The 26,260-nt window shown below is 43.1% G+C and overlaps 1 protein-coding gene across 3 annotated transcripts in view; it reads left to right on the forward strand.

The window, feature by feature from the left end:
• FCHSD2 (FCH and double SH3 domains 2) overlaps positions 1-16,765 on the forward strand; it is a 163,576-nt gene extending 146,811 nt beyond the window's left edge. For all 3 annotated transcript variants that reach the window (XM_055701811.1, XM_055701812.1, XM_055701810.1), the window contains exons 13-20: positions 3,894-4,055; positions 9,266-9,400; positions 10,229-10,312; positions 10,445-10,622; positions 11,000-11,220; positions 12,198-12,327; positions 12,494-12,576; positions 14,498-16,765. In XM_055701811.1, coding sequence (XP_055557786.1) covers positions 3,894-4,055; positions 9,266-9,400; positions 10,229-10,312; positions 10,445-10,622; positions 11,000-11,220; positions 12,198-12,327; positions 12,494-12,576; positions 14,498-14,581 — 1,077 coding nt within the window. In that variant the 3' untranslated portion in view covers positions 14,582-16,765. The remainder of the gene's footprint in view (positions 1-3,893; positions 4,056-9,265; positions 9,401-10,228; positions 10,313-10,444; positions 10,623-10,999; positions 11,221-12,197; positions 12,328-12,493; positions 12,577-14,497) is intronic.
• Positions 16,766-26,260: the final 9,495 nt, after the last annotated feature.

Here is a 26,260-nt window from a genome sequence, read left to right on the forward strand (position 1 = left end):
CTGAAGTCACGTCCTTTGTGCAAGGTGGGTCCCTCCTTGATGAAGTGAGGACTCCAGCTGGCAGAAACCTCACCTGCCAAAGGGAAGAACCTACGTTGTGCTTTGGGACACATACAGAAAAGCTTGGTGCATAGCTTGGTGCTGGTGAAAACACCAGTATTTCCTCCAGGTGATCCCTTTTTTCCCTCTTAGTTAACATTTTATTGTGACACAATGAAAGCATCAAACCCCAGCTAATTTAGACATAGTGGTAGTTGAATGAAGTGCTTGTATTTCTAATCATGTAGCTGTTCCTGTGTCAGCGGCGGAATAAGTTATACTACTGTCTGGTTTGTTGGGGTTTGGTTGTGTTATTTTTCTATAGGTAGGAAGCTGTTAACCCTGGTCTACCAGTATAATTATTTAGGTAAAAATTTATCTGTATGCTTGTAAATAGCATTCTGCATCTTTCAAGTGCAGGCCTGACCTAATACTGTAAGTACTTTTATGGCTTGTCTGCAATGGAATGAAACTCAAAACATTTGTGGTTTGGAACAAACATTTGTTGAATATTAAGCCTACAATGTGTAAATAGAATGGGGTAACTCAGCTGGATTTGCTGGGTACCTTGAATTAAAAGCTCATGTCTGACCCTTAGCAAGTACAGTCAAGGATCGTGGAGCAGCTTGTTTATTTTAGCTAACAAGTTTGTACAAACAACGTGGTTTACAGCAGACTGAGTACTAATATGAACGACAAATGTTTATAGCATGCCTAGACTAATGTTTATTGCTGTTGCATAACTCAAGCTAATTGGAAATTGCATAACGAGGTGAAGCAGCAGAACAACTAGGCTGATCATTTCCTAGGCAACTTTTGTTGAAGGTATATGGAAGGTCCTCGTAAGACAATGTCAGAATATAAAGGCAGATTAGGGAATGGCTACTTTATGAGTGTGTGTATATATGTACGCAGAGGAACCTCAGCTTGGCAACATGATAAAATGCAGAGTTTCTCATTAACAAGCTAAAGCAAATGGCTTGCATCGACCTGCATGAAGTCAATCTATCACAGTTTCCAAAAAAGCGGTAAGAGGGTGATGTGTTCCACTGAAGCCGGTAACCTACCCGTGCCTTACCGGTGCCACAACCCCATCCCGGCTGAGTCAGCTGCCTCTGGCGAGGTGGCTGCCACGCTACAGCTGTCTGAGCTGCCTGCTCGCACGCAGCTGCCAGGCCAGGCTGGAGCTGACCGTGCTCGAACGTCGGGCTAGCAGGGTGTTATCTTGGGTGTAGGAGCATCCAGGTAAGAGGCAGGATCAGCGCTCATCTTCCCTGGGGGCTGCAGAGCCGCTCAGCTCCCCTTCTTCCAAAGGAGATGTGGTTAGAAAGTGGTTTTGTTCAAAATCTCGAATACTTGTTACCAGGAGAGGTGTGTGTTCATGTGCAGAAATCGGCATCCCTGGATTCAGCTTTTTCGGTGCAGCCCTTCTGTGCTAACATCTTTGGTTTAAAAGTGTGTTCTCTGTTTAGCCTGATACAGTGAGAAATCCACTTCTCAATTTGGTAGGTGCTCCTAAAACGATTTTTTCCAAAGAAAAGGTTAATGCTTAATTAAAACTATTATTGTTTCCATGTTCTTACAGCTTTAAAATATACAAACTAATATGAGCAGGGACAAAAGGAAAAACAACAAGTGAGAGGTATTGCCTCTCTAAGACAAATGAAATGCCTACTCCATTCACCCCTGGAACTCAAAACTGTTAACACCATCTCACACTTCTGATTTCAGATCTTTTCATAGGTATTGCTTTTGTAAATATTTACAAATTTCAGGCTGGGGCTGGGCCGTACTAACTTACGGGGTTTTCAGAAGATGCTTTGTGCTGCAGTTGAACTGAAAGAGTCTGCCTTTCAAATGGAAATGCTGATGTGTGGATCAATCTTTGGGCTCTTTATTCCTTTTAAATCACTATTTTCTGAATCTTGATGGAAGTAGTGTGATGTGCATTAATATATATTACTTTTTTCCTTATTTTCTCGCCTATATGAACGGTGTTCACAAGACATGTTAATCATTCACCTGAAGCCTGTTTGCACGGAGAAGTGCAAAACTTCACTTGGCTAAGTGACTTTGGCTTTTGTCATGGGAAATACTTCTCAAACTCATCCGACCCTTCAGTCTCCATACCCAATTGTGCGGGAGAGTGTGCATACACCTGTATCCATACAAAGACACATTTTACATAATAGATTTTACTCTTAATAACTTAGCTACATGTTAAAAATCACGTTTCTTCTAAATGGAGTGAAACCCAATATCTCTCAAAAGTAGTTTTTTGTTTGAAACAGGTTTAAAAGTCACTTGCAAATAGTTTTTAAAATGAAAATGGATCTATGTTTGGGGGTTCAGCTGAATGAAAGTTACAGTCATCTGTTTTCTGACTTTTCTTAATAGAAAGATAATAGTAAAGTGCAGCGGCATGTCAATACCAAGAAAAAAATGAGTATCATTTGAGCTCCACACAAAATTTTGTATACAGTTAGGATATATGTAACAGAGATAAAAATGTACGTAGCACCAGTTGGCATGTTAGTTCACTGTACATATGTTCTTACATAGTCTAGCGTGCTTTGGCCACTACAGAAAAAGTAATTTCCCTCTAATTTTTGCTTAGAGCCATCTATTTTTGCTGGGCTTGCTTGTCGGGGCTGCTGTCAGTTTGATTTGTCAGTACAGGCAGTAGGGCTGAATAAGGTGCTTCTGATCCCCGTGGAAAGGGCTGAAAGGCAAGAAAGGAGATGAGAATTTGCTGCCTGCACAGTAACTTGCTAAGAAAGAGCAATGCTGTGAAAGGAAATGCAGGAAAAACTCCAGGGTGATTCAGTGGGATTCTGAGTCTCCATCAGTGACTTACTGAAGGACCTTTGGTAAATCACTTGGGTTTTGTCCCTCTGGTGACCAAGTGCCACGGGGGGGATGATAGGGCTGGACTGGCCATAACTATCCTTGGTTCTGTTCCTAGGGTTGCCCCCCGCTTCTTGATGACATCTTTGAAATTCTCCTTTGCTTTTCTTGAAATTCTTCTTTTCTGGAAGTTCTAAATTTGGCATTTCTTGAAATTCTGAATTTCTTCATACTGCTCTTTCCATTCCTTCTGTTTAGATTGTTAAATAATTTGGATCAGGGTGGTGGTTTGCCATGAATTTGTTAAAGCTTTGGCTCCATCGGCCAGAAAGCGTGCCAGGATGCTGAAGTGAACCCAGCTGTCAGAAAACCTAAATTTTCATTCTGTTCAAAGGACAAAAAATCATGAAACTATTCATTGAAGTGTGATATTTATTTAATTTTGGAGTTATTAAGATACTCTGTTTCCATAACAAATAAGCTTTCTGTGATCTCTGGCAAGTGCTGACGGAAAATAGCCTCATTTGGGGGGTTGGGGGATTTGTGCGACTGTACCACATGGGATTTATTTGTGTATCACATTCAGTTTAGGCACCAGCCAAAAGGGCATCCAGGGTCTGCAGCTCAGGAGTATTCCTAATTTTAAAAATACTGTGAAGCACTGGCTTTTGCCAGGTTTTCAGACTTTGAAAAGAATCTAAACTAACCAACCACTAGAATATAGTGATAGAAAGTTAGCATAAACTAATAGATGTTATTTTAAAAGCACCAACTTGTGAAATTTTCCGTGCCTGTAGTTTTACATCTCCAGAAAACCATTCCCCGTCTCTTGGCTCACACTGCATTCCTGCAGGCAAGGAAATGAAGAACTGGACTCATTTCCATGTGGAGCAGCTTTTGGAGCCACCTGAGTAATTTGCGGATCAGGAAGTAACACATTTAAATCGTGGCAAGGAGTGAAATGTAATCTTGAAAGAATTCTAACTTGTGCATGTTTATTTCTGCAGATAATTAAGCTGAAAGCAGAAGCCCGTCTTGATCTGCTGAAGCAGATCGGTGTGTCCGTGGATACGTGGCTAAAAAGTGCAATGAACCAAGTGATGGAAGAACTGGAAAATGAACGCTGGGCCAGCCTGCCTTCGGTGACCAACAACGGCTCTTCCCACCTGGTACGGTTTCCAAGGTGTAAACCCCACCTCATTTCCACGTGGCTCTTTCCTAGTAGCAACTCTGAACTTAATCATGAATATAAACCAAAACTGATAATATTTGGTTGGTTGTTAGCTAACAGGAAAAGTCTTGTAGCTTTACATGGGTGAAGCATGTGTCTGAATTTCATGCAAAAAAAAAACAAACAAAGAAAAGGATTTCAGGGTTCTGTTGCTGAGTTTACTTTAGATGGGTGTTTCAAACCTTGGATAAGTGCCATAACATTTATTTGCCGTCACCTGAAAAGAAAAATGTCGGCATGTTTCTTTGAAGTTTCCTTGTTTACAGTATTATCCTGGATACTTGCATGAAAGGCTTTATTCTTCCAAATGTTTAAAAAACTACTGTAGACTCTACATCACCTCTTAGAGTTGTTTATGTAGAGATCACAGTGAAAGTCATCAGGAGAGCAAAGCCTGTTTTCCAAATTGATTTTGATATTTGAGAAGACAATTTAATTCATTCAAAATCAGCTTAAGGCCTTGGAAAATGGGCTGTCCCTTCCTGTGAGCAGCGTTAGATGTTGCCCTCAAAGATTCGTCATAGGCGCGGATGTTGCCACTATTCACCTGCAAGTTACTGCCCTGTTATTTGAGATACAGAAAATATTTGACATTTTATGTATGAATAGTGACACTTAAAGCAGTAAAGAGGTTAAATTGGAACAAACCACAAACTTGATCACTACTGCATTTCATCCAAAAAGTTGGTAACTTCTTAAACTGTTGAATTCCAATGGCATGAATATGTCTTGCTGTGTCCAAAGTCACGCTAACTCTTTTGAAAATATACCCAAGATTGAACCAAAAAGAAACTTTATGGATCAGTGGAAGATTGGTAATGGGTTTTTACTCAGTTGTACGTAAGACTAATTGCATTTGTAGTTTCTATAGCTGGTTTGAAAAACAGGCCAGAGACATCTCCCATCTGTTTAGCTTGGAAGAAAGCATGTTTTTATGTAATTCAAGAAAGAATAAAAAGCAAACTCTCATTTTCCTCCCCTCTCTCCTGCCGAAGAATGATATATTTCAAAATAAATCGCGATGGCTGAATTGAACAGCTGCCTGAACCAAGAAACCCTGTTCAGAAACGAGGGAGGGCTAAAAGAGCTCATAATACCTTTTTTTTTTTAATTCCCCTACATGGCTTGTGATACTGAGCTGTCACCTTTGGCAGTAAAACTAACCAATCTGTTGCTTTTCACCAGCAACCAATAAAAAAAAAATTCCTGAAGGTTTGGTTAATTTGCCTCAAACAAATTTTGGATTTTCTGTGCGTGTTTACATATTCAATGTTTAACAAAATTCAGTAGCTTTTGTAAAGTCTCGGTTTGCATGTGGATACTTTTCCTAATTAGGGTCTTCATACGCTGTTAAAATTATTTAATTCACACTTTCTTTTGACTCTTAAATGCTTTGGACAGCCGGAATAGATCTTCTGTGTAACAAAACTTGGGGGGGAATGGGGATGTGGTTTTTCATTGTGTGGCAACTGGTTTGGAGAATGGCTTGCTTTGGCTGGCCACCTAAGAAAAACAAAATCTCAACTTCAACAAATATGTGCTACCTACACACAAAAAGTCCTGCTTGTTCCCATGTTTCTTCATGCTTTTATTGTCATCTTGGTAATTGTGCCATCCTTTAGAGGGAAAGGTTTATTTTGGATGTATGGATGTTTCCATCTATGTCAACTTCAGCTCAAAGAAGTGAGCAAGCACTGGATGGAGTCTCAGCAAATGCTTCCTCAGTGCGCTCTTTGCTTTCTTCAGGGCGTGAGGATGTTTCTTCTAGAACATGACACATGGAGCTCAAACACCGTGACAGTGATTTGCAGTAAAGGTGATAATCACGGCTCCGCATAGTCTGTCTCTGCAGGATTTATTCCCACAGCTAGTAGTATAATGAGAGAGTAAAGCTGTAGTATGCAGATCCAAGCTTCAGCTTTCCCAAATCCCAAAGGACTTCTCGTGCTGAGTTTCGTTTCAGATCCTTTCTAGCTAGGATAGATGAGGATATGTTACGTAGCTGTGTTTAACAGTGGGTTTTTTCCCCTTGCTTCTTGTACTCCACCTCCTTTAACTTCCCGTCGTGCACGTTGGATGCTGTCCCGTACCTTGTTCTCTGTCTCATCAGACGGGCCAACAGCTGGCCCTGGAGCCAAGCCCCGTGCTAGTCGTCAGCGACCCAGCCGATGCCACAGTGGGGGAGGTTAAACTCTGATTCTTACTTTCCTCTTTTACGCTTATGTACACTCCTGTATGAAAGAAAAAAAAAGATAGAAAGACAAAAAAAAAAAAAGAAGAAGATGCTGTTGATTTTGGCAGGCCAGGTGAGGACAGCCCAGAGATGGAATTCTCAGAACTGTTACCAAAATGACGCTGCTTGCAATTATTAGAAGAATTACTGCAGCATAGAACAAGCAGCATTTTCACTTCATCCTTGAAGAGCCGGCAGTGTTTAATGTTCAGAAACCAGCTAGCTGCCATCCTTACACTGTGCACAGCGTTGCTCTTTGTGCCGGTAGTTGTCATGGCATAATTTGTTCAGCAAAGCTCTGGAGGTCTTTTCTTTTAAAGGGCTAAGAAGAAGAAAGCAGCATTGATGCTTTGATATCACCGTATTTATTTAACTTGCTACAGTAATGTAACAAGCTGAAGGAGTTAATATCGCACCACCTATCCAGCTGGCTGACTTTCTGATATAATGAGGAAATGTGTAATGATGGGAAGGAATAAATTTATTTCTTTTTCCAGTGTACATGCCAAAAAAGTTCATCGTCATTTTGAGTTTTAATGTCATCTAGCAAATGTATGCAGTGCCTGTGCTGCCTACAACAAAAGTGTTGTAAACACTATGTCATTTATTCAAAAAAAGGAAGAGAGAACAATGTTTTTATGGTGTTTGTGTTCTGTATTTGCTGGAACTTGAAACAGTAGAGTTGCAAGAAGCATTTGTACAGTAGAAGTGCAGTATGGCAGAGTTAGAAATAAAGGTTGCAGTCAGTACATTTCCTGTGAACCTGAAAATGGATGCTCTTAACTGCAAAGGGATAGAGAACCTTTTAACTGTAAAAGGTTATGGCATCTTTCAGTAATTAACTTACCGGTTCATATTCAAGCCTGATTGTCATCTTGATACCAGCAACCTGTGTGGAACAAGTGGTGGTTTCCGCCCCTAAACACATGTATTGCAAACGGCCTCTGGCCGAGGGATAGCCGCGGGTGCTCCGGCAGACCGCTCCATTAGCCAGGCGGCACGAAACCGCCACCTTTTTTGGCTCCTGCAGGTCAAACATCCAAATCAGATGGATGGTGGCTCAGTGTAAATGTGTTCTCTGTTGCTGCTGGGGTCTCTCCATTTCCGAGGACAAAAAAAGGGCTTTTGGTATTCTTTCTGGTATCTGATCTCTTTTGCGTAGGATATTCAACAAAACAAGATATAGATAGATAGATTCGCATGCCTTTTTTCATAGGTATAATCAAGCTATCTTGTCACCTTCGTACCTGCGTTTATTCTTGTGTTTGCTGTCTGTTCCGTACCTTCGGGATAGTTGTCTCTCATGTGTTTATTCTTTGCTTACACTGTCTGTCATCACCAGCCTCTGTAGAAAGATGAGCTTTATGAAACAAACCACTAAGTTTTCTGTACCATTATTGCTGTTTTCCCTTGGTGTGCCTACTTCGCAAATGATGCTATTCAAGCAGTTTGAGCAGCCCACACACTAAAAATTAAAATGTCTTTTTCCTCCTCGCGTTAGAGAACCAGGAGCAGATGTTTTACGAATGAGTCTTTCTGGACATGATACACTTAATTTCCGTGGTGTTTCATATGGCTGTCAGCTGCGTGGCAGTGTTGGCTGCTGGGACATAGACCATGCCCAGCAAAAAGCAATTAGAAACTGGAGGAGGAAACCTTGAACTTGTTGCAGTTTGTAGTTGCTTGTAATGTATCAAAGCATTAGCTAGGTAGGACAGTGATTTTTTTTTTATTACCACAACATCCGTGAATGCATTTAAGTAGCAAAGGATGTAAATGGCACTTGAATGACAATGAGTGGGGGGAAAATAGTATCAGTTACGAGGATGTAGTCTAAAAATCCTAACAAAGATTAATCTAAATCGGAAAATGATGAAGCTTTGTGCTCTTCTACTCCAGGTCTATTAAAGCAAAGGTGTTCCAGAGCGGAGGTGCAGAGACAGCTGCTTCAGCGAGACTGCACGGTGCCTTTTTGGTCTCTCTTGATTTATTAGCCTTTCAGTTTTCATGAGGAATACCAAATTCACTCCCAAATTAAAAGGAATAAATAAAGGGAAGATGGCAAATCCATGACAGTGTTGCCTTTGATTCAAAGAACTTGCCTGTTTTCGCATGAGATAAAGTGTTTATTCAGAATTTAATCCAGGCACAAGGCCAAAGCACAGCTCATGTCAGTGTTGCCCAAACTACATTTATAGAAACTTGTATTTTTCCAGAGTATTGACTTTAGGTTTTATTTAAACTGTTATAGCTAGTTTTTAATCATAATTCTTTCTGTAAGATTTTTTTATTTTTAATAAACTGCAGCAATCTATTGTGCAGAAGACACCAGCTGGAAGGCTGATTTTTTGGGGTTTTGGTTTTTTGGGTTTTTTTGTCTCATTTCTTCAAGTTTAAGTAATTTCACCGCAGTTTCATTTTAGAACTGGTGGTCACAGGTACATTAATCCTTTAGTAGCATAATTCTCAGTAAGATTCTTTTTTCCATTAAAACTATTTGCTGTGCCTCTGAAATGGCATCTCCGAAGTACAGTAGTCACTGTTTCACAGCTTGTGTAAAAAACAGGTAACTGTCCAGCAGTGGAGATGGAGCTTCCAAAATCTTCTACAGTTCTTTTGAAAGTCTGTGGGCCTGTGCTTGAATCAAGAAATACAGCTGAGTTAAGCAAAGATGTAATTTGGTGACAGTTCTTACTCTTTTGCTTCCCTCTATTTGCTTTGTTTGTTGACTGCTTTTCTCATGTCATTTGAGAATCATATGTTCAATGTTATTTAGTCATTGGGTTTTTTGTCCATTTTCAATGATCAGTAGTAGTAAAGAAACCACAGTGAAGAGTACAGATGAATTCCTTTTTACTGTTATTTCACTTATTTTTATTTGATAGTATAATGCCAACTTCGATTTGTCTTAATAGATCAATGCTGATGCAGAAAAGGAAGAAGGTGAAGAGTTTGAAGACAGCATGGATGTTTTTGATGACAGCAGTTCTAGTCCTTCGGGTACTCTCAGAAATTATCCTCTCACCTGCAAAGTTGTTTATTCATATAAGGTTTGTGACTTAAAAAAATATATATTAGAAAAATGAATTATGGAAGAAAAAAAGCACAATAGATGTGCCTGTACCTGTGGGAGTTTTGAGGTAGGGTGTCAGCATCTGACTCCGTAATGGTGCACATTAGATCCAGCTAACATCTAGCCATGGAAAACTGCAGCAGCGTAGAGTCTACACCGCGGTGAAGCACATTTAAACTGCCGTTCAGCAGAGCGCCGAAGTCTGTGCATGAGTTGCAGCATGCAGAGATGTCCTTGTCTGGCTTCAGGGAGACCAGCTGTGCGTGCCTGCCGTTGGAAGATGCAGTTTCCGTGGCTGAGCCGGTGTGGCTATGTTAGAAATGCCCTCTCGGTGTTAGACGTGCTTGCGTGCTGTACGACAAAGCTCTTCTCTGTACTGTCATAGTGAAACCACCATTCATGAGTTAAAGCTTTGCTGACAAACTACATTCATGCTAATTTACTTCTGCAAGCACTACTAGGTCAGTTGTACATCACACCGCTGTGGTAGCTGAAGCCAGCGGCAGACGTAGTCTTAAGAGCACGGAGTAATTAGGGTTTCAAAAGAAAATAGGGTTCGGCGCACTGGGTGGTGGTCAGGGTGCTTCCGTCTGTCCTCTTGAGTGAAAAAGAGTCTCATGAAGGTCAGTAGGTATACAGAAGAACGCTTATAAACATGTTTTAAAATACGTTATGTCACTAAATTTTCAATTTTTAAAAAACCAAAAGTTTTAATAAAAGTCTGGGTGAGAAGGTTCTTCACACTGCCTGTCCCAGTCGCCTGAAAAGACTTTTTATTTTCTGGTCTTCCTGTTCTGTACTTCAGGCTTCTCAGCCAGATGAACTGACCATAGAGGAACATGAGGTACTGGAGGTTATTGAAGACGGAGATATGGAAGACTGGGTAAAGGTATCATTTTTCTGAGATAGTTTGCTTTTCACTATTCCTTTTAGAAATAGAACTTGGAACGGAAGAAAGTATTTGGATTATTCTCAGAGCAGTATGCAACACCAGTGCATCTTTTATGTTGTTTATTTACAGGCACGGAATAAGGCGGGTCAAGTGGGTTATGTGCCGGAGAAGTACCTGCAGTTCCCAACATCCAGCAGTCTGCTGAGCATGCTGCAGTCCCTCGCAGCACTGGATAGTCGATCACACACCTCAAACAACTCTACTGAGGCTGACTTAGTCTCAGGCAGCCTGAATGGAGACTCCAGTGGTAAATGCCAATAAATAAATACATAGTTTATTAAGCTTGTTCTCAGAAGCATTCCGCCTATTGAGTTTGCCTATCACACGTGAGAATTTCCCGTATTTGACCTGTATCTGAGTACAGCTCTTCTCAGTAATTATCCATCTCGTATCAAATCTGCATAATTTACCTGGCTATCTCATAGAATTGAGATTAACATAAACTAAAATTAAAAAAAAACCCTAAAATTATTTGATTCAGCAATTATAGAATCATAGAAACACTTAGGTTGGAAAAAACCTCTAAGATTGTTAAGTCCAACCATAAAATTATATATAGTACTTCTTCTGTTTTTGAAGCTCATGCCAATTACATTTTTTATTTTTTCTGCTTCTGTTCTTCAGTCTGTTTTGTAAAAGCACTTTATGATTACGAGGGCCAGACGGATGATGAGCTGTCCTTCCCGGAAGGAGCAATCATCCGCATCTTGAACAAGGAAAATCAAGATGATGATGGCTTTTGGGAAGGAGAATTCAATGGACGCATTGGGGTGTTCCCGTCAGTATTAGTTGAAGAGCTTACAGCCTCAGAAAATGGGGAGACTCAGTGGATTGGAGATATTCAGGTATGTAAAGAGCTGAGGTGTTCGCATGCACATATGGTGATAGCTTGTTAGGAGAGTTTTGCAAGACTGCAGAGATCTGCTGCTTCTTTAGGAAAAAACCAATCAGAACCAATTTAAGAGAAAAACAAAAAAGGTGAGTGCTTACCTTTTAGTTTCTTACCCAGCCCAGTCACTACCAACTGATACATTTTGGCAAATGTAACAGATCTGTGAATAAAGGCAAGTATTTTGGTAGAAGGGGAAGGAACCAAAGGAGAAAATTCACACTCACTTTAATGAATTTATGGCATAGACCGAGACATCAAACACAACCTGGCAAAAAGAAAATTACAGGCTATCTCACTCCTAATTTAATGTTTTCATACTTAAATCTGTTCTGCATCTCAATTTTGGAAGGGCAGCATGCTGCCGAGTCTTGTATTACAGTATTTTTTGCAAAAATGTCCTCATTTCAGTATAGTTCTGTAATCCTCATATCATATTAGAAAATCAGACACATTCTCATGTCTGGTTGTGGTGCTAGACACTGGAATTCTGTGTTCCCTACAAAGTAATCCCTCCAGTATTTTTATTCTTTGATTTGAGAAGAACATGAAAACTTCACATTTAAGTGACATATATGCAGTTCAGTTGGGATAAAACTCGTGATCTTCATGCTTTTGTGTGGATATATGTGGAGAGGCACACTTGGCCAAATGACTTTTTTCAAATAACCTTCAACAAATTGGTCTAAATTATCTGGTAGAGGATGAAAATTTCTGCTCAGTGGCAACCTATGATTTAAAAAAACGTATCTATATAATCACTGTTGGATACCTTGGTTTTCCTTCCCAAACATACCTGAAAGCACTTCTGACAGATCGTTTTTCTGCAGATGACATTCTGACGTGTCAGACAGCTTACTGCCCCTTGGTGAGTGTACATAAAAACTGCGGAGGAGAAAGGCTTTCTGCAGCCCCTCTCTCTTTTTGACACAGGTATCCCCGACTCCAAAGCCTAATAACGCCCTTCCACCGCTGCCCCTCTATGACCAGCCTCCCACTAGTCCCTACCACAGTCCAGATAAAAGAGGTTCTCAGTACTTCCCCAGATCACCATCAACCAATGGTAAGAAATGTTGTGATAGCAAAAGAAACGTTTCAGCTAAATGCTTCATTTAGAAGTTCACATTTCGAGGCGGGGTGGGGGGTGGGGGGGTGGGTTTCTGCAGGATAAAGTTAATTCAGCAATACCGAGTGGCTTGTTTGTGACGGGTTGCTGCTTACTTTTTCAGAAAATAGCTTCAGTTCAGAGTCCCCTGGATTCTCACAGCCTCCACGAATTCCTCCTGAAACTTCGTATGGCAAACTGCGACCTGTAAGTTAAAAACAAGTACTGTTGTTTTTATTGGCTCTACAAAGTTGTATGGGCAAGCCTGGGTAAATGGGGGGAGGTACATCAAAGCAGGGTGGTGATACAGCACCTGATGGTTTGGCTCTGTGTTCTGTAAATCCAATCACTACGTATAAAACCGTGGTATCTCAGGTGAGTGCTGCGGAAAGGTCTGTTCACTCCCCTTTGATAATACCATAGATGTGTCAAAAAGCTATAGAACACGAAAGCCATTTGAGATTAAGTGAACACTAGGACAAAACAAAGCTGCATTTGTCCAAACAGTAAGTCATTGTGTTTAAAGATGACCTTGAAGCTTATCCATCGCCTATCCTGCATCTAACCTGCCCTTCCCTATCTGCCTTTATAGCTGTAATACCTGCACGTCTCTGTGCAAGGCGCACAAATCATGAAATCTAACCTGGAAGGAAATTACATCTGTAATGATAGTAAAATAAATGTTAGGCGATAAAGTTTTACTGCCTTTTCAGGCGGTAGGAGATTATTTCTGTTCTTGCCACATGTAACAACCCCTAAACAGAACTAAAAAAGAGGTGGTGAATAAATGTCAGAACAGTTTAATCACATGGTTTGTACAATTGCTGCTTTTCCAAAGTTCTGGCAGACAAATCTGCTTGCCGGCAGTTTGACATAATATGCGGTCCTTGGGACTCCATTGCATTGAGGGTGAAATTTATTTCCGAACCCCTTGATTTGGGGGGGTTTGAATTAAAAGTTCTTAATGATAAGATCTATCTATTTTGTGATGTCTTTGCTGCTTAGAAAGAGAGATTTTGCCAGAAAAGGAAAGGAAATTTAATCACTTAGAATTTGCAAAATCCATCTCCTAGGATTGACTTTGAAACCAAGTTTTGGGGGTTTCAAAGTCCTAAACAACGTCATATTAAGACGTAACATTTGTATTTTCCTGGCATTCTCAATGAATGAGGTTGCAGGAAAAGAGTGCTTTTGGATATTCAGAAATTATATTCTGAATATTCCAGTAGTCAGAGAGTTATCCTTACTTGTTGACATAGGCGAGGCAGGGGTAGTACTGCATTGTTAAGTACTTAAGTATTGAACAGGGAAGTTTCAGGTTATCATATTCCCTTGTAAAAAGACACTGATTCAGCTTTTCCATTTTGTAGCTTTATATTTTCTTCACAAGTTTCCTGCAATTTACTGTATTTTCTAGATACTACTACAGTGTCATGCCTTCATTGAAAGGATTTCTATTAAAATTGCGTTTTAAACATGCCTGGTTTGAAAACATTATGAAGTTTGTTACAGTGTTGCTTCGCAATTCATGTTTTCCATAGCAAGTCACTCTGACGTATTCTGAAATCATGTGATAAAAGTCTTGCATGAAATGCTGTTAGCACTTAAGATAATCTCTGTCAGGAACAATAACAACTTTATTGATGTGACAGAGTGTAGAAACATCAGTTTTCAGGAGTATATTGTTCAGGCCAGTGATTGATTAAATACAAGTAAGCCACTTAGATGCAACGAGGCATTCTTGTAGTTTCCAGCCCACGTAAGTTGCAGGCAAAGGTGTCATCAGATCATTTGATGTAAAGTCCAAAGTCTGCCCCTGGTTTACATACCAGATTCTCCATGGGTGCAGGCAGAACAGATAGGTCATTTCACTTGGTGAAACATTTGCCCGGTCGTGACCGCTGGTCATCCTGGAGAAAAACCACCTGAGAGTGGTGGCAGGTTGTAACAAAGAGCCTTGATGGCTTGATCGGAGACGGGGTTACTCGCTGTAGTTCTGCTGATCTTAACACAGAGTCTGTATATTTGTCATCTCGAGGCACGAGCCCAAAGTTGCAGTTCTAGGCTATACAAGTTGTGAAATTTTGACAGTTTTCTGATAGTTACAGGCTGGTTCTGGCTGTTTCAGGTGCGAGCAGCTCCACCACCCCCTACACAGCATCATCGCCGGACAACAGAGAAGATAGAGGACGTGGAAATTACTCTGGTGTAATGATTGGACTAGTTAAGTAGTAGTGCTACAATCAAGGCCAAATGCAGTATTTGGTCGATCTCGTTTCTAGGCACCTTTGCATGATGAAGACTTTTAATAGGGCAAGAGATAGGGAGGATTTTATGTGGCAGTGACATGGCGGATTCCTTCCCACAGTCATGACTATTTTGTGCCTTTTTTTTGGTTTTGTTTTCTATACATCATTCTTCCTCTCTTAGCACAAACCAAGTCGGGCCAAACAGCGAGCAGAGGGTTGCCTTGGAGCAGGTTTCTCTCTTGGCTGAAGATGGTCAATTTTTATATACGGAGGCTGAGGAAAGAGCCTCGTTCATGCAACTTAGTCATAGCATACTTCGATCCACGTGCATTAGTACAGTATATTACTGTTGCCATAGGAATGTGTTAAAGATTGTCAATTCTTCAAGTAGCATTACTTGTCTGATTAGGTATTAATCAGATCTTGCGGAATGAAAAAGGGAACTGAAAAATAAGTATAAGGAGAGGCTGGCTCCTCTTTAACCCCCTTGCAGAAAGGAAGAAACAGGAAAATAATCTTATAGATAAGGAAAACTGATGCAGATCATATGGCGTTAATTACATTAATGCACACCTCTTCAATAATTAACAGTTAAACTGTTATGTTCTTTGTATTAATATTTATGCAGTACATTTAGTAATAGAGTATCTAATACGGAGGTGCTGAATTAGTAGCAACATCTTGTTCCATAGCATAAACCAACTGGTAGAAAAGTAAGTGAGATTTTTGTCTAGATCTGGAAATTGAGCTTCATTTTTTTTTCTTAGCAGATTTTGGGGGTTTTGGTGGTTTTTTTTAAAGTATTTGGGTCACTCTTATCCCAGTTATTGCCGTGTACTTTATTATCTGACGTTAGCAGTATATCTTCGTCATCAAAACATCTGGCTAGAGTTAGAAGTTACATGTAGAGTATTTACATGCATTATTTAGTTTTTGCATTGGATGGTCCTGTAGCATTTTCCCATGCGAAGCCCGTTAACTAGCCAAAGCCAGAGTGCCAGGGAAGGCTCTGGTTTCTGCAAAGCCTTCACACCGCCTTTGTGGCCCAGACCACAGTCTCAAATTACTCTTAGGGAAGAGAGACTAAAAGAATTTCAAAACTCATTTTAATCTGAGATCTCTGCAAAGGAAGCTTTTTGCTGTTGTTTGAAAGAAAAGGGCAGAGGATATTCTGAGGTTATAACACACAGAGAAATGGTCAGAGGAAAGGGAAAAACTGGATGAAAACAGGTTTTTCTTTGTATACTTCCTAAATTATACTCAGCAATCTCCATCAGATCAAAGCTTCAGTTAAAAGGCATCGCAAGGTTGGTTTTTTTGAGCTGTTATATGGGTTCTATTGAATGCGCTCTTATGTTGTCTTTTTTTTTTTTTTTCCTAAGCCAGTAAGTTTTCTACCTTTAGTTTACTAACAAGGGCTATTTTTTGAGGCTGCATTTACAAAAAAAAAAAAAAAAAAATCATCTAACAAGATTTTATCATAAACTTTGCACATACTTGTAAATCCCAACCCAGGCTGGGTCTCTGAGACATTCGTGTTTGCCAATCTCCTTTCCCAGTGGGATCTTTAACCAAGAGTGGGGCTGTTTGAAGAAAACAATTCATGGGTCAGTTCTGAAATCGGAGACTGTCCAATGAAGTCTTTTCCATATTTTTCATTCTTTTGCACCTCTTGTCCTGTTGATCTGTTTGAGGTCTTTTTATGTGTTTATCAAACTTATTCTTAAGTTTAAAAAAAAAAAGTTTTTAAAAAAGATTTAACTGTTTGCAAAAATTTTGAAAGCTTCACAATGCAGAAGAAAGGCAAGTATTGCCAATAACGTTCACGTTCAATTTCTTTGGCCAGTTTTTCTGTGTCCTTCATACCTGGACTTTCAAAATTCAGAAAGTGTTATTTAAAGTCTCTTTAGTTGTATTTTAAAATATTTTCTGTAAGAGCTGCTAATTTTATTTAAAAAAAAAAAAAGTTGTAAAAATATGCCTCCTTTTTAACTATGATTTCTTCATACAGGGCATGTATTCGACGTATCATCGTGTACAGCGTCAGTACACTGAAAGCATAGGTGCAAATGCTTTCTTTATATTGGCTGTAAAAAGTTTGTATTTATTATGTATAAAAAGTTGAATAATAAAAAAGTGGAACTAAATCCATGACATTGCCTTGCTACAGACACCACTACCCCTGCGGCAAAATGTCATTAGAAGGTTTGGGCGTAGATCTGTGGCTGAGGGAGAACCTGGCACTGAGGGATAAAAATGTCCATTTGCTTGGGTATCGTTTGTATGGTTTACGCTTTTACACAAAAGTTTGCATCTCCTGCTCAGGAAAACACTTAGGCATGTACATAAAGCGATCTTTTAACATCTCTTTAAGGTGGTATTTACATGAGGAATAAATCCATGCCAAAAATGAAGAGCCAGTAACAAAGCTGCAGTTATCAAAATAATTGCTGAATAGCCTTTATGCAATTAGCATAATTGCGTAAAGAAAGCAAGAGAAGGGTGATTGAGAAGAACTCTTCAGTGTGATTGTCCTTTAATAGGGTTGATTTGCCTAATTGTGAGGAGTGTTTCCACTGCATCCCAAATCTCTGGCTTTAGGATCCCTTTTTGTTCTGTGTTCCCATGGTTTATTTATTTACCAGCGCTGGGAAGCCGCCTGCCGGTGACCAGCTCCTTGCCTGGCTGATTTCCGTTTCTGGGAGGTGAGTTCTTTTTGCATTCGGTGCTGAGCAATACATGAGCTCTGTGTGCCCATTTCCTCACGGGTTTTGCTTTCAGCTGTTCGGGATTGAGACTGTTTTACCCAGTTTTTGAACACAGCTCGCTGCACAGTCGGCCGCGGGTCGCTGCCACGGTGTTGATTTAGATCTTTAATCATTTCCACCGTTCATGCAGAACTGTTACACAGGCTTTCATCATTTTTTTCCCTGAGCTCCTGCAGCCTCTTCCTTTGAGAAACTCCATCTTCCCGTGCTTTTTAGATGCGTTCACCGTGCTCCTCCAAAAATTACTGTCCTGGCTTGCTGCTTTGACCACTTTGTCTTTTTCTTTAGCTTCTTGCTCGTTGAATCTCTCCTTTTCTCGCTGCATCACACGCAAATCTCTTGGCTTGTGATACTTTTCACTGTCAGTACCACTCATAAATGATGTTAATCCTCAAATCCACCAATGATGCCACTTTTCATTTCTTCTGTGTTTTAACAGGCCCCCTTTGTGCCTCTACTTTTTCTCCTTTCCCCTTCCTTAAAAGCTGTGCTCTGGCAAAACAAACCCAGCAGATAATGCCCATTTAGCAGGTGTGCTGGGATTGCATCATTCTTGCCATTATCGTGAGCATATTTATTTCCATGAAAATCTCTTCACCCTGAAATGCTTTCCCAGCTGAGTGGCAAGCCCCCGTTGCTGCCGTTTGCCTTGCATCAGGGAGATGGCTGCAGTTTTAACAGCACACAGCAGCCATTTAGAGGGAAAAAAAACCCAAAACAAAGGTTCTGAGGAACGCCAAAGGCTCCGCGGTTACATTATGTTCTGCTCGGGGTATACAGAGAAGCAGTATGGGGAACTTGCCCAGCACGAAGGTTAAAATACCGGTCTCTGGAGGTCGGCAGCAGGACCGTCGCTATCTCCGTTGGAGCCGAGGTTTCCTCTGATGGCTCTAGTTCCCAGATTTTCAAAGAGGATGAGACTGACAGAAATTCAACCTTACTCCAAATTATTTGTGATTTCTTTTTGTTTGTTTCATGGAAATATTAGAAGAAACCCGGGCATGTGGGTGAGTTGTCTTTCCCATATAGCAAAAGTATCTCTCACTGTTCGTAGTAATTAAAAAGGAAAACAAAACCCCACCCTCTTCCCCCAGTGAGGGATCTTTTGCTGCTCTGCATAGAACGTGGAGGACTGGCTGCTCTGCAACTTGCACTTTTTTCCTGCTCGCTCCTCCAGTGATGTCCTTATAATTAACAACCTGCAAATCTCAGCACGGCAGTGACAGAAGTTGCCGGAAATCTTCCTTAATGAGCCTCTCCTTCTAGTGAGCCTCCAGGACGCTTGGGAGGGGAGATGCTGCTGCCGCGCAAAGCATCCTGTCTCCCCACATTTTCTGCGTTTGCAGATCTGCTGCCCTACGTAAAAATGATGGGATGGGAGGGAGTGTGCTGCCCCCTTCTTTTGTACATCTGGCCAGCTTGCTTCAAGAGGTGAGCTTGGCGGTATCAAGACCTCAGTTCAAGGCACAGGGGGAAGCTGGAGAAGGTAAGGGATAAAGGGAAGGAAAACTTAGCTGAAGTCAGGGATGCAGCAAATGAGCCAATAAAAAAATGCAGCTAGGAAAATGCAGACGTGCTTACTATACCAAGCAGTTTCCTACTCCAGGCATTACCCAGGGGGATTGAGGATTACAGATCTGGCAGAAGGATCACTGTAGCAAGTGAGCCTCTGCATTGCAGGTCATTTAATCCAGAACACAAAAGCACTGCAGTGATAGCGGGGCTGGACTGGAGAAGGTGAGAAATCTCTGCAGTTAGCGGAGTTGAACTGGAACCAACACCGGACCCGCCGTGAACAACCAGCCCTCGGTTTGCAGCAGGGGGTTTGCTTCAGCGGAGGCGCAGTCGGTCACCGTTTCAACACCGCTGCATTTGTGTGTGGAGTCTGGGCACAGTCATGTCACAGCTGTACTTCCCTGCGCAGGCTGAAGGGAAAACTGCAGGCAGGGGAGGCAGCAGGTAGCCAGGCTGTCATTTAAAATGCGGGAATGTGCTCTACGTCCTCGGGGAAGACTCAGCCCTTCCCACAAAAATATACCCTGGAATTATTTTTATCTATAGCGGACTACGATTTAGTCTGTATCACATACAGCAGCCCCAGTGGGGGATAAAATTGAGACGGGCTGAGTGAAAAAAGGTATCTGCTAGTAAATGTAGTTATTAAAACTATTTCTTGTAGACAGCCATCACTGAGTTTTCTGTGTGAGTATACGGTGCTGCTTTGTTTGAAGGCTGATGAGATTGTCACCTGAAAAGGCATCATAGAATTGGAGGCTGGTTGACGTTGGAAGGGACCTCTGGAGTTCCTCTGGTCCAGAGCCAGTTGCCCAGGACCGTGTCCAGGTGGCTTTTGAGTATCTCCAAGGCTGGAGAGTCCACAGCCTCCCTGGGCACCACCTGCCAGTGCTCGGGCACCCGCACGGTGAAAAGGTGTTTCCTGATGTCGAGAGGGACCCTCCTCTGTTCCCGTTGGTGCCCATTGCCTCTGGTCCCGGCACTGGGCACCGCTGGGAAGAGCCTGGCTCGGTGGTCTTGGCACCCTCCCTTCAGGTATCGGTACACATTTGGCGAGGTCCCCCTGAGCCTTCTCCAGGCTGAACAACTCCCTTCTCTGCACTCTGGGTGCACGCCCTGCAAAGAAGAGCTTTTAAATCAGCCAGGAACCTCTCCGAAAGCAAGTGCTGCGCGCTTTGTGTTGTCTGCGGATCCCAGGTTGCTGCTTCAGCTGGCCTGAAGCTTCCTCGCTCTGACACAGAGAAGCTCAGTGTTGAGCAGTGTGTTGGGGCAGGCGCTGTGCTACGGCCACGGAGACTCGGAAATCAGATTACAGGGTCCAGGCTCCAGACTGTACCTCCTTAACGGTCCATGAAAGCAGTGTGCTGACATGGGCTTGTTTCTGGTCCCAAAAGCGCTTTGGAAAAAGGACACATACTGTAGACTCGCTGCTTTGTGCATTGGAAGCAGCTGGTGGAGGCTTTCAAATCCCGAGTCCAGATCGCATCACCAACTGAATGAGGCACGGGGTGGTGTCTGCCAGATCAGCCTGCAGCCCAGTATCATTCCTCCTCCTCTTCCCATTTCAGGTTTGCTCCCTGCCATCAATTTTCCTGCCTCTTGGCCTGTCTCGGATGTGTTAAGCAGCGGTTCTTCCGCCACTTTGTTTAAAACCCTCTTTTGCTGTCTTCTGAATTTCACAGCTGGTAGCTGAAGAAGGCGCGGTGGAGGAAACGGGCCTGGCGATCTCCATCTAGCCTTACTGAGCAGGCATTGCCTCGCACAAAAACTGTCACTGCTCCTTGACAACCTGGGCAGCGGCCAAGGATTAAATGGACTTTGCAGAAGGATTTGGATTCTCTTACATCATTCCACCCAACAAAAACGTAACCCTGTGAATATCTCTTAAGTATTCTCCCGGGTCATCCAGTATTTGCTGTGAAGGACAGGAGACGTGGTTCAGCTTGCCTTTTTAGTGCTTCGTCTTCGCTATGAAAGTAGAAGCTATTCAACCTGGAATCTGCAGGCTGAGCTCCACAGATGGTTTCCCCAGCTGCTGCAGTTCTTGCACCTAAATACATCACATCAAAAATGTGCTTGGGTGTAAAAACCGGCAGCGTAGGGGGCCAGAGAGGGAGAAAACTCTGGGTCCCCTTCTGAGTGCTTACGGAGAGGGAGTGTGCTGTGGAGGCCGAGAGTCAGGCTTGGGTCCCCCGTACACCCACGTGGGGTGTCGCAGCTGAGAACGCCTCACTAAATATGCGGCTACGATTCGACCCATGGGATTTGACGGCACAAGAACATGCTATTTGGCATTGCATGCTGGATTTGTAGCGAGGACAAAACCAAAATTAACGCGATGCTTTGGAAGAAGAGGTCGGGCTGAGAGAGCAGTGTTACCAGTCAACACAGACGCGGTCGTGGCATTAGTGAGGTGGATGTGAAATGGGCCTGATCAGGGAAGAGACAGTTACATTAAACATTGGATTGAGGAGCTGGGAGCTCATTTCTGCTCCCCGCTCCAATGTTAACCTCCCTGAACAAACTCCCTGTGCCCCTGTGTCCTGTTTGCAGAACAGTGCCAGCATCCACTGAAGACTTATCTTTACAAAGATAAATGACTGAGAAAATAAAAGATTAAAAGAAAGATAAATTGTGCATTATCAAGCTGCATGATGAAGTACCCTTCTATTTTGAAATTGGTCTTACTGAGCTCCAAAATTCTTAGCTTTTTTTAATGGAATGCTTTTTGGTTTAGATTTTTCTTTTCTAATGCAGATTCAAGAGCAATTGCTGTGAGGTATGCTTCTGTTCTGGTGTAATTAGTTTTGTCTGTTGTAATTGCTTCTCCTTTTTCCATTGTTTATTGAAAGGCGAATGAATTTCCAGGTCTGGTTGCACTGGGAATGCTGACAGCAGCTTTTTTAAATCCCATAGCACAGCTATTTGTCTTTTTTACTCAGCTGAACCCTGCAAAGTGGGCCAAACTCAGCTTCACCTCTGTGTCCCAGGCATGTTACTGCACTAATTAATTTCTGTAAGACTGGGGCCTCCTTCCTGCTTAGTGAAGAAGCATGGTGAAGTGAGGGCACCCTGTCTGCAGGCATCAGGTGTGGACAGAAAACACAGCAACCTCAGATTAACTTGCTGAGTAAACTTGCATGAAGAGACGTGAGCAGCTGATCCTTCAAAAGTAAGGTTACAAGATATAAAAAAAAAACAACTATAAATTCCTGTATTAATTCCATGTCCTCCTTCACAAAGCTATCTTGGTTTCTGACAAGTGAGGTATGATCCATTGTATTGTGTGTTTTTTCTGTTTATGCTCCCTTGGTTTATTGCTGCAGGTGTTGCTTGTGGAATGAGCAGAGCTGATTTTAAAACAGAGGAGTTGGTATTTTTCTCGGGAATTAGATGACAGAAATTATTGCTGCTCCTTAAAAAGGAGGAAGAGGTGCTCTAGGTGGCAGCAAGACAAGAGGCAAAGAGGGAACTGTGGCTGAAGAACGTGTGTGGATGCCAGAAGAGAAAGACCCTGCAGAGGGAAGCTTCTTTTGGCAGAGCTTTGAAAGAAAGGGAAGCAGTGAGTGCTTGAACTTCCCAGGAACTTCAGTGCAAGGATCTGAATGCACCTCTTGGGGTGCTTGAGCCAGCAGAGCTGAGACTAAGCCAGATAATAATCACTTGTTAAGGCATGAAAGTGGCAGGAGGCTTTCTGAGGTCATGGTTCGGTGACAGAGCGAATCCAGCTTTAGGGCACCTTGTGCTAATCCGGGAATGCCATGGCCCTGTGGAGCGCTGGTCCAGATAAACTCCCTCTGCCAGCTCAGCTGTGTCCAAAATGCTTCAGCAGGTTCAGTTTTGTCCCAGCGGGCTGGGGGTTATCTGCCTGTGTCACTCTGATGTGTCAAATCCAGTGTCGCACGTTCCCGTGCAGCAGCGTGGCAAGGGAAAGCTGCTGTGAGTTCTGTGCTGCTGGTTGTAGCTGGTTCAGCAGAAACAAACTGGGGCTGGTTCAGCTTTGTCTTGGTGGACGCTGGGATGTGTCTTGTTTCTGAAATGAGAAGGCAAACTGAGAAAACCATTAACATTTTTTTTTCTAACGAAGTAGATTTCATCAGGAAATGCTGGTTTGGCAAAACCTTTTAAAGATTTGTAGCAGTAGATAAACCAGAACACTTCACTGCTTCAGACAGTTGTGTGGAAGCTTGGGAGAGGACTACGCCAAGTCCTGGTGAGCATTGCTGGAAAGTGTTGTCCCCCCACGGGGTTTTGAGGCTCGCAAACCGCTGAGTCCTCCTGCTGTCCCCTTGGGGACTCCCAGGTTTCCACTGAAGACACACCTTCCCACCGGGGTCAAGAAGCAGGCAGCTGTGTGGAGCTGGAAGCCCACGAACACCACGCAGAGACAAGGACCAGCCGTGTGCAGAGCCAAGAAGCCCTCGATGCCTTGTTGGGCTTCCCTGCTGGTAACGGGGACCCTCTTTTGGGTCACGGCATCCAGGATTCACGGCATCTGCCCCTGTTTTTGTGAAACAGGTGGGGGGTTCTGCCAGAGTTTTAACAGAAATTTAATTCCAAATATTAAACTTTCTAAATATGTATTTCTGACATGTTAGACTTGTGAGCAGAACAGAAATGCCGTGTTTTGGGCACCCCCCTAGTGAAAAGCCCGCAGACATCTTAAGTGGAAACCCACTACAATGCAGAAGGCAGCCCCAGGAGCTGCATGGTTGTAGGACTGAAAGGGGGAGTGCTGAATTCTTCGCCCCGAGTGACATTTGAGGGATTGCAGCAGAGGAGAGGGCTGGCTGGACCAAGAAGTGCATCGGTAATTCTGCTGCTGTGATCTCCTTTAACCCAGCCTTCATCTTGTGAATGTCTCGTGCTAGTTGGCTTTTGATTGCCGTTGGCTTCACAAGGCCAGGTCTCCCTGCACCATAAATCAGCGCTGCTTCCCTCAAGTGACGTTACCACATCCCAGCTCTGCGAGAGGCGCCACGCTGGGTGTGAGAAGGCTAAATGCCAGGCAGCTAATGTTCCTGGAAGGGAAACCCGCATCACACCTGATGCTCAGACTGCTGCAGATTGTTGTTGAGGTCAGTGCAAATTATTACCCAAGGACACTGGCAGAGTGTGATTTGTTCTCGGATAACAAGGGGGATCTCATGTTAATTCAGCTGGCAGAGCTGTTATGACTAATAGCAGGGAACTGCTGCCGCTGCTTTTGAAATTATCTGACTGAGCTAATCCGAGGATGAGGAGACAATTTATTGATCTGAAGTCGTAGCCAGACATAGATGGAGATAATTCTAGGATGTTAGGGGTATTATTCCTGCAGAAAAGCGGGCTTGGTAAAGACTTTTCATTTATTTATTAGCCCCTGCAAAACGGTTGTGTTGTATTGCAGCTTGAATGTTTTATTTAGAGATGTGAATAGCTGAGATACTGAAAATAAGAGCTTTCTGGATGACAGTCATTTGATATTTTTGCTGAAACTGCTTGTTTTGTAAAGCAAATAGCCACTCAAACTGCTAACACCGGTGTGAGCTCACCCTTTCTGTAAAGCTATTTTTGAACCACACACACACACACACACAGAGGTGTTAAGTTGGCAGCTCTGCTTTTGCATTCTGGTCAGGTGTCTTTTCGCTCTTCATGGGTCTCTTGCAAGCTGGCTTCTGAGGGCTGCAGTTAATGTCCTAGAAAATAACCTTGTGCTTAGACTAAGAGCCGTTTTATCACTGCTGCTCTCTTGCTGTTTCTCGGGGGTGGAGAACTGCCTGCAGGGGCAGGGCAAGGCAAGACCCAGGTTATTGCCCCACAGCTCCCACTCTGCTGCTGCCCCAGCGCGCCCTGACGTGTTCCTGCCCGCCACGGCTGGCTGACCCAGGGTTTTCACTCAGCCAGCAGCCTGGCAAACCATCCGTTACAAAGATCAGATGTACATATTGTGAAGGATGGGCTTGGACCCTGAGACTCAGCTGGTGATGGGACCTCCAGAGAGTGTTTTACCCCATTAGTACTCTGTCTGTCCTCTTGCCAATGGCCATTAGAAGGAACTGCAGGATGGAGGTCAGCCAGTGCTGGATCAGAAAGCCTCCCCGAGGAGCCCTGGTGTTTGATTACAAATAAGGATGCTGCCTCTTTGATGCCTTCATCTTCATTCTCTGCATTGCAAAGTAGTTTAGCTTCCCCTAACCCAAACAAGCAGGCGACACAGCTGAAATCTTTCGAGGCGAAGATCTGGGACTGAGGGTCTGGGCATCGAGACCTGTCCTACTGACTCCTGCTGCAGCCTTATTCGATCACTTCACCAGTACTTGCCTCTAGTTCTCTTAATTAAATGTTTTGAGAGTGTCGCCCCCCGAGATGGATGGCTCCACAGAGAAGTGCTGTGTCTCAGAGACAGAGCAAACACTGCTCATTTCTGGCCCTTTTGGGCCTTGCACGTTACTGTTCCCCACGTGGAATCTTTCACCGTCAGCTTTGTTTTCATTCGCCATATTGCAGTCGGGCTGCGATTAGCTCCTTTCATTCTCCTGAGCAGGGAAAATCCTACATCCTCCAAATCTACCGTAAAAAAAAAACCCAAAATCCTTATCACTGCAGCATAACAGATTTCACATTCTTGAGCAGCATGTCCTCTGGAAGGCAGCTGCCTGCCTTCTCCAGAGATGAGGACAGCATTGAGCGTAGGTGTTGCATGTTTATAGAGAGACAGAACTGGCAGTTAAATTGTTTGAGTATGGCCAACTTAATGTCACCCAGCCTCAGTGTCTGGTGTTTGATAGCCCCATTATACACAGGCTGTTGATATGGCTGTAGTTTTATTCAGGGCTTTGTCACTCGACAGTAATAGTGTGAAAATAAGGACTGTTTTCATGAGCCTGTGGCCAGCGAGGAGTGCATGGGTGTGAGTGTGACGTGGTGCTGATCTGCAGCCCTGGCCTGACAGTGCTGTAGGAGATATTGGCTGCATTTGGCTGCCTGCGGAGGGCTGCACCGCAGCAGGTAAGGGAGGAAATGATTGGAACCGGCCCTATAGCACCTATAGCAGCGCTGACGGGTCCACAGTGACTGTTTGGTCACGGCCACAGCTGGGGTTGCATGAATGTCGCCAGAGGCAGCTATGCAGGAGCAAGCCAGGTGGAGAAAGCCTATGGACTGGTGCTCCTTGGAGAAGCAGCTCTGCCGAACTGTGCTGACTGCTTTGCTTTACACTAAAAAGAGAAATAAAAGAGGCCAGTTAAACCACTGGAACCCGATATTCGTGCTCCCATCTGATGCCTGCCGTAGCAATGGGATTTAGTGCTCAGTGTGCACGTTGGCACGGGTGCCCCTGAGCCGCCTGCCAAGGCTCTGCTCGCCAGTGCCACA

The sequence above is a fragment of the Falco cherrug genome, chromosome 2 (genome assembly GCF_023634085.1).
Source record: "Falco cherrug isolate bFalChe1 chromosome 2, bFalChe1.pri, whole genome shotgun sequence".
Classification (NCBI taxonomy): domain Eukaryota; kingdom Metazoa; phylum Chordata; class Aves; order Falconiformes; family Falconidae; genus Falco; species Falco cherrug.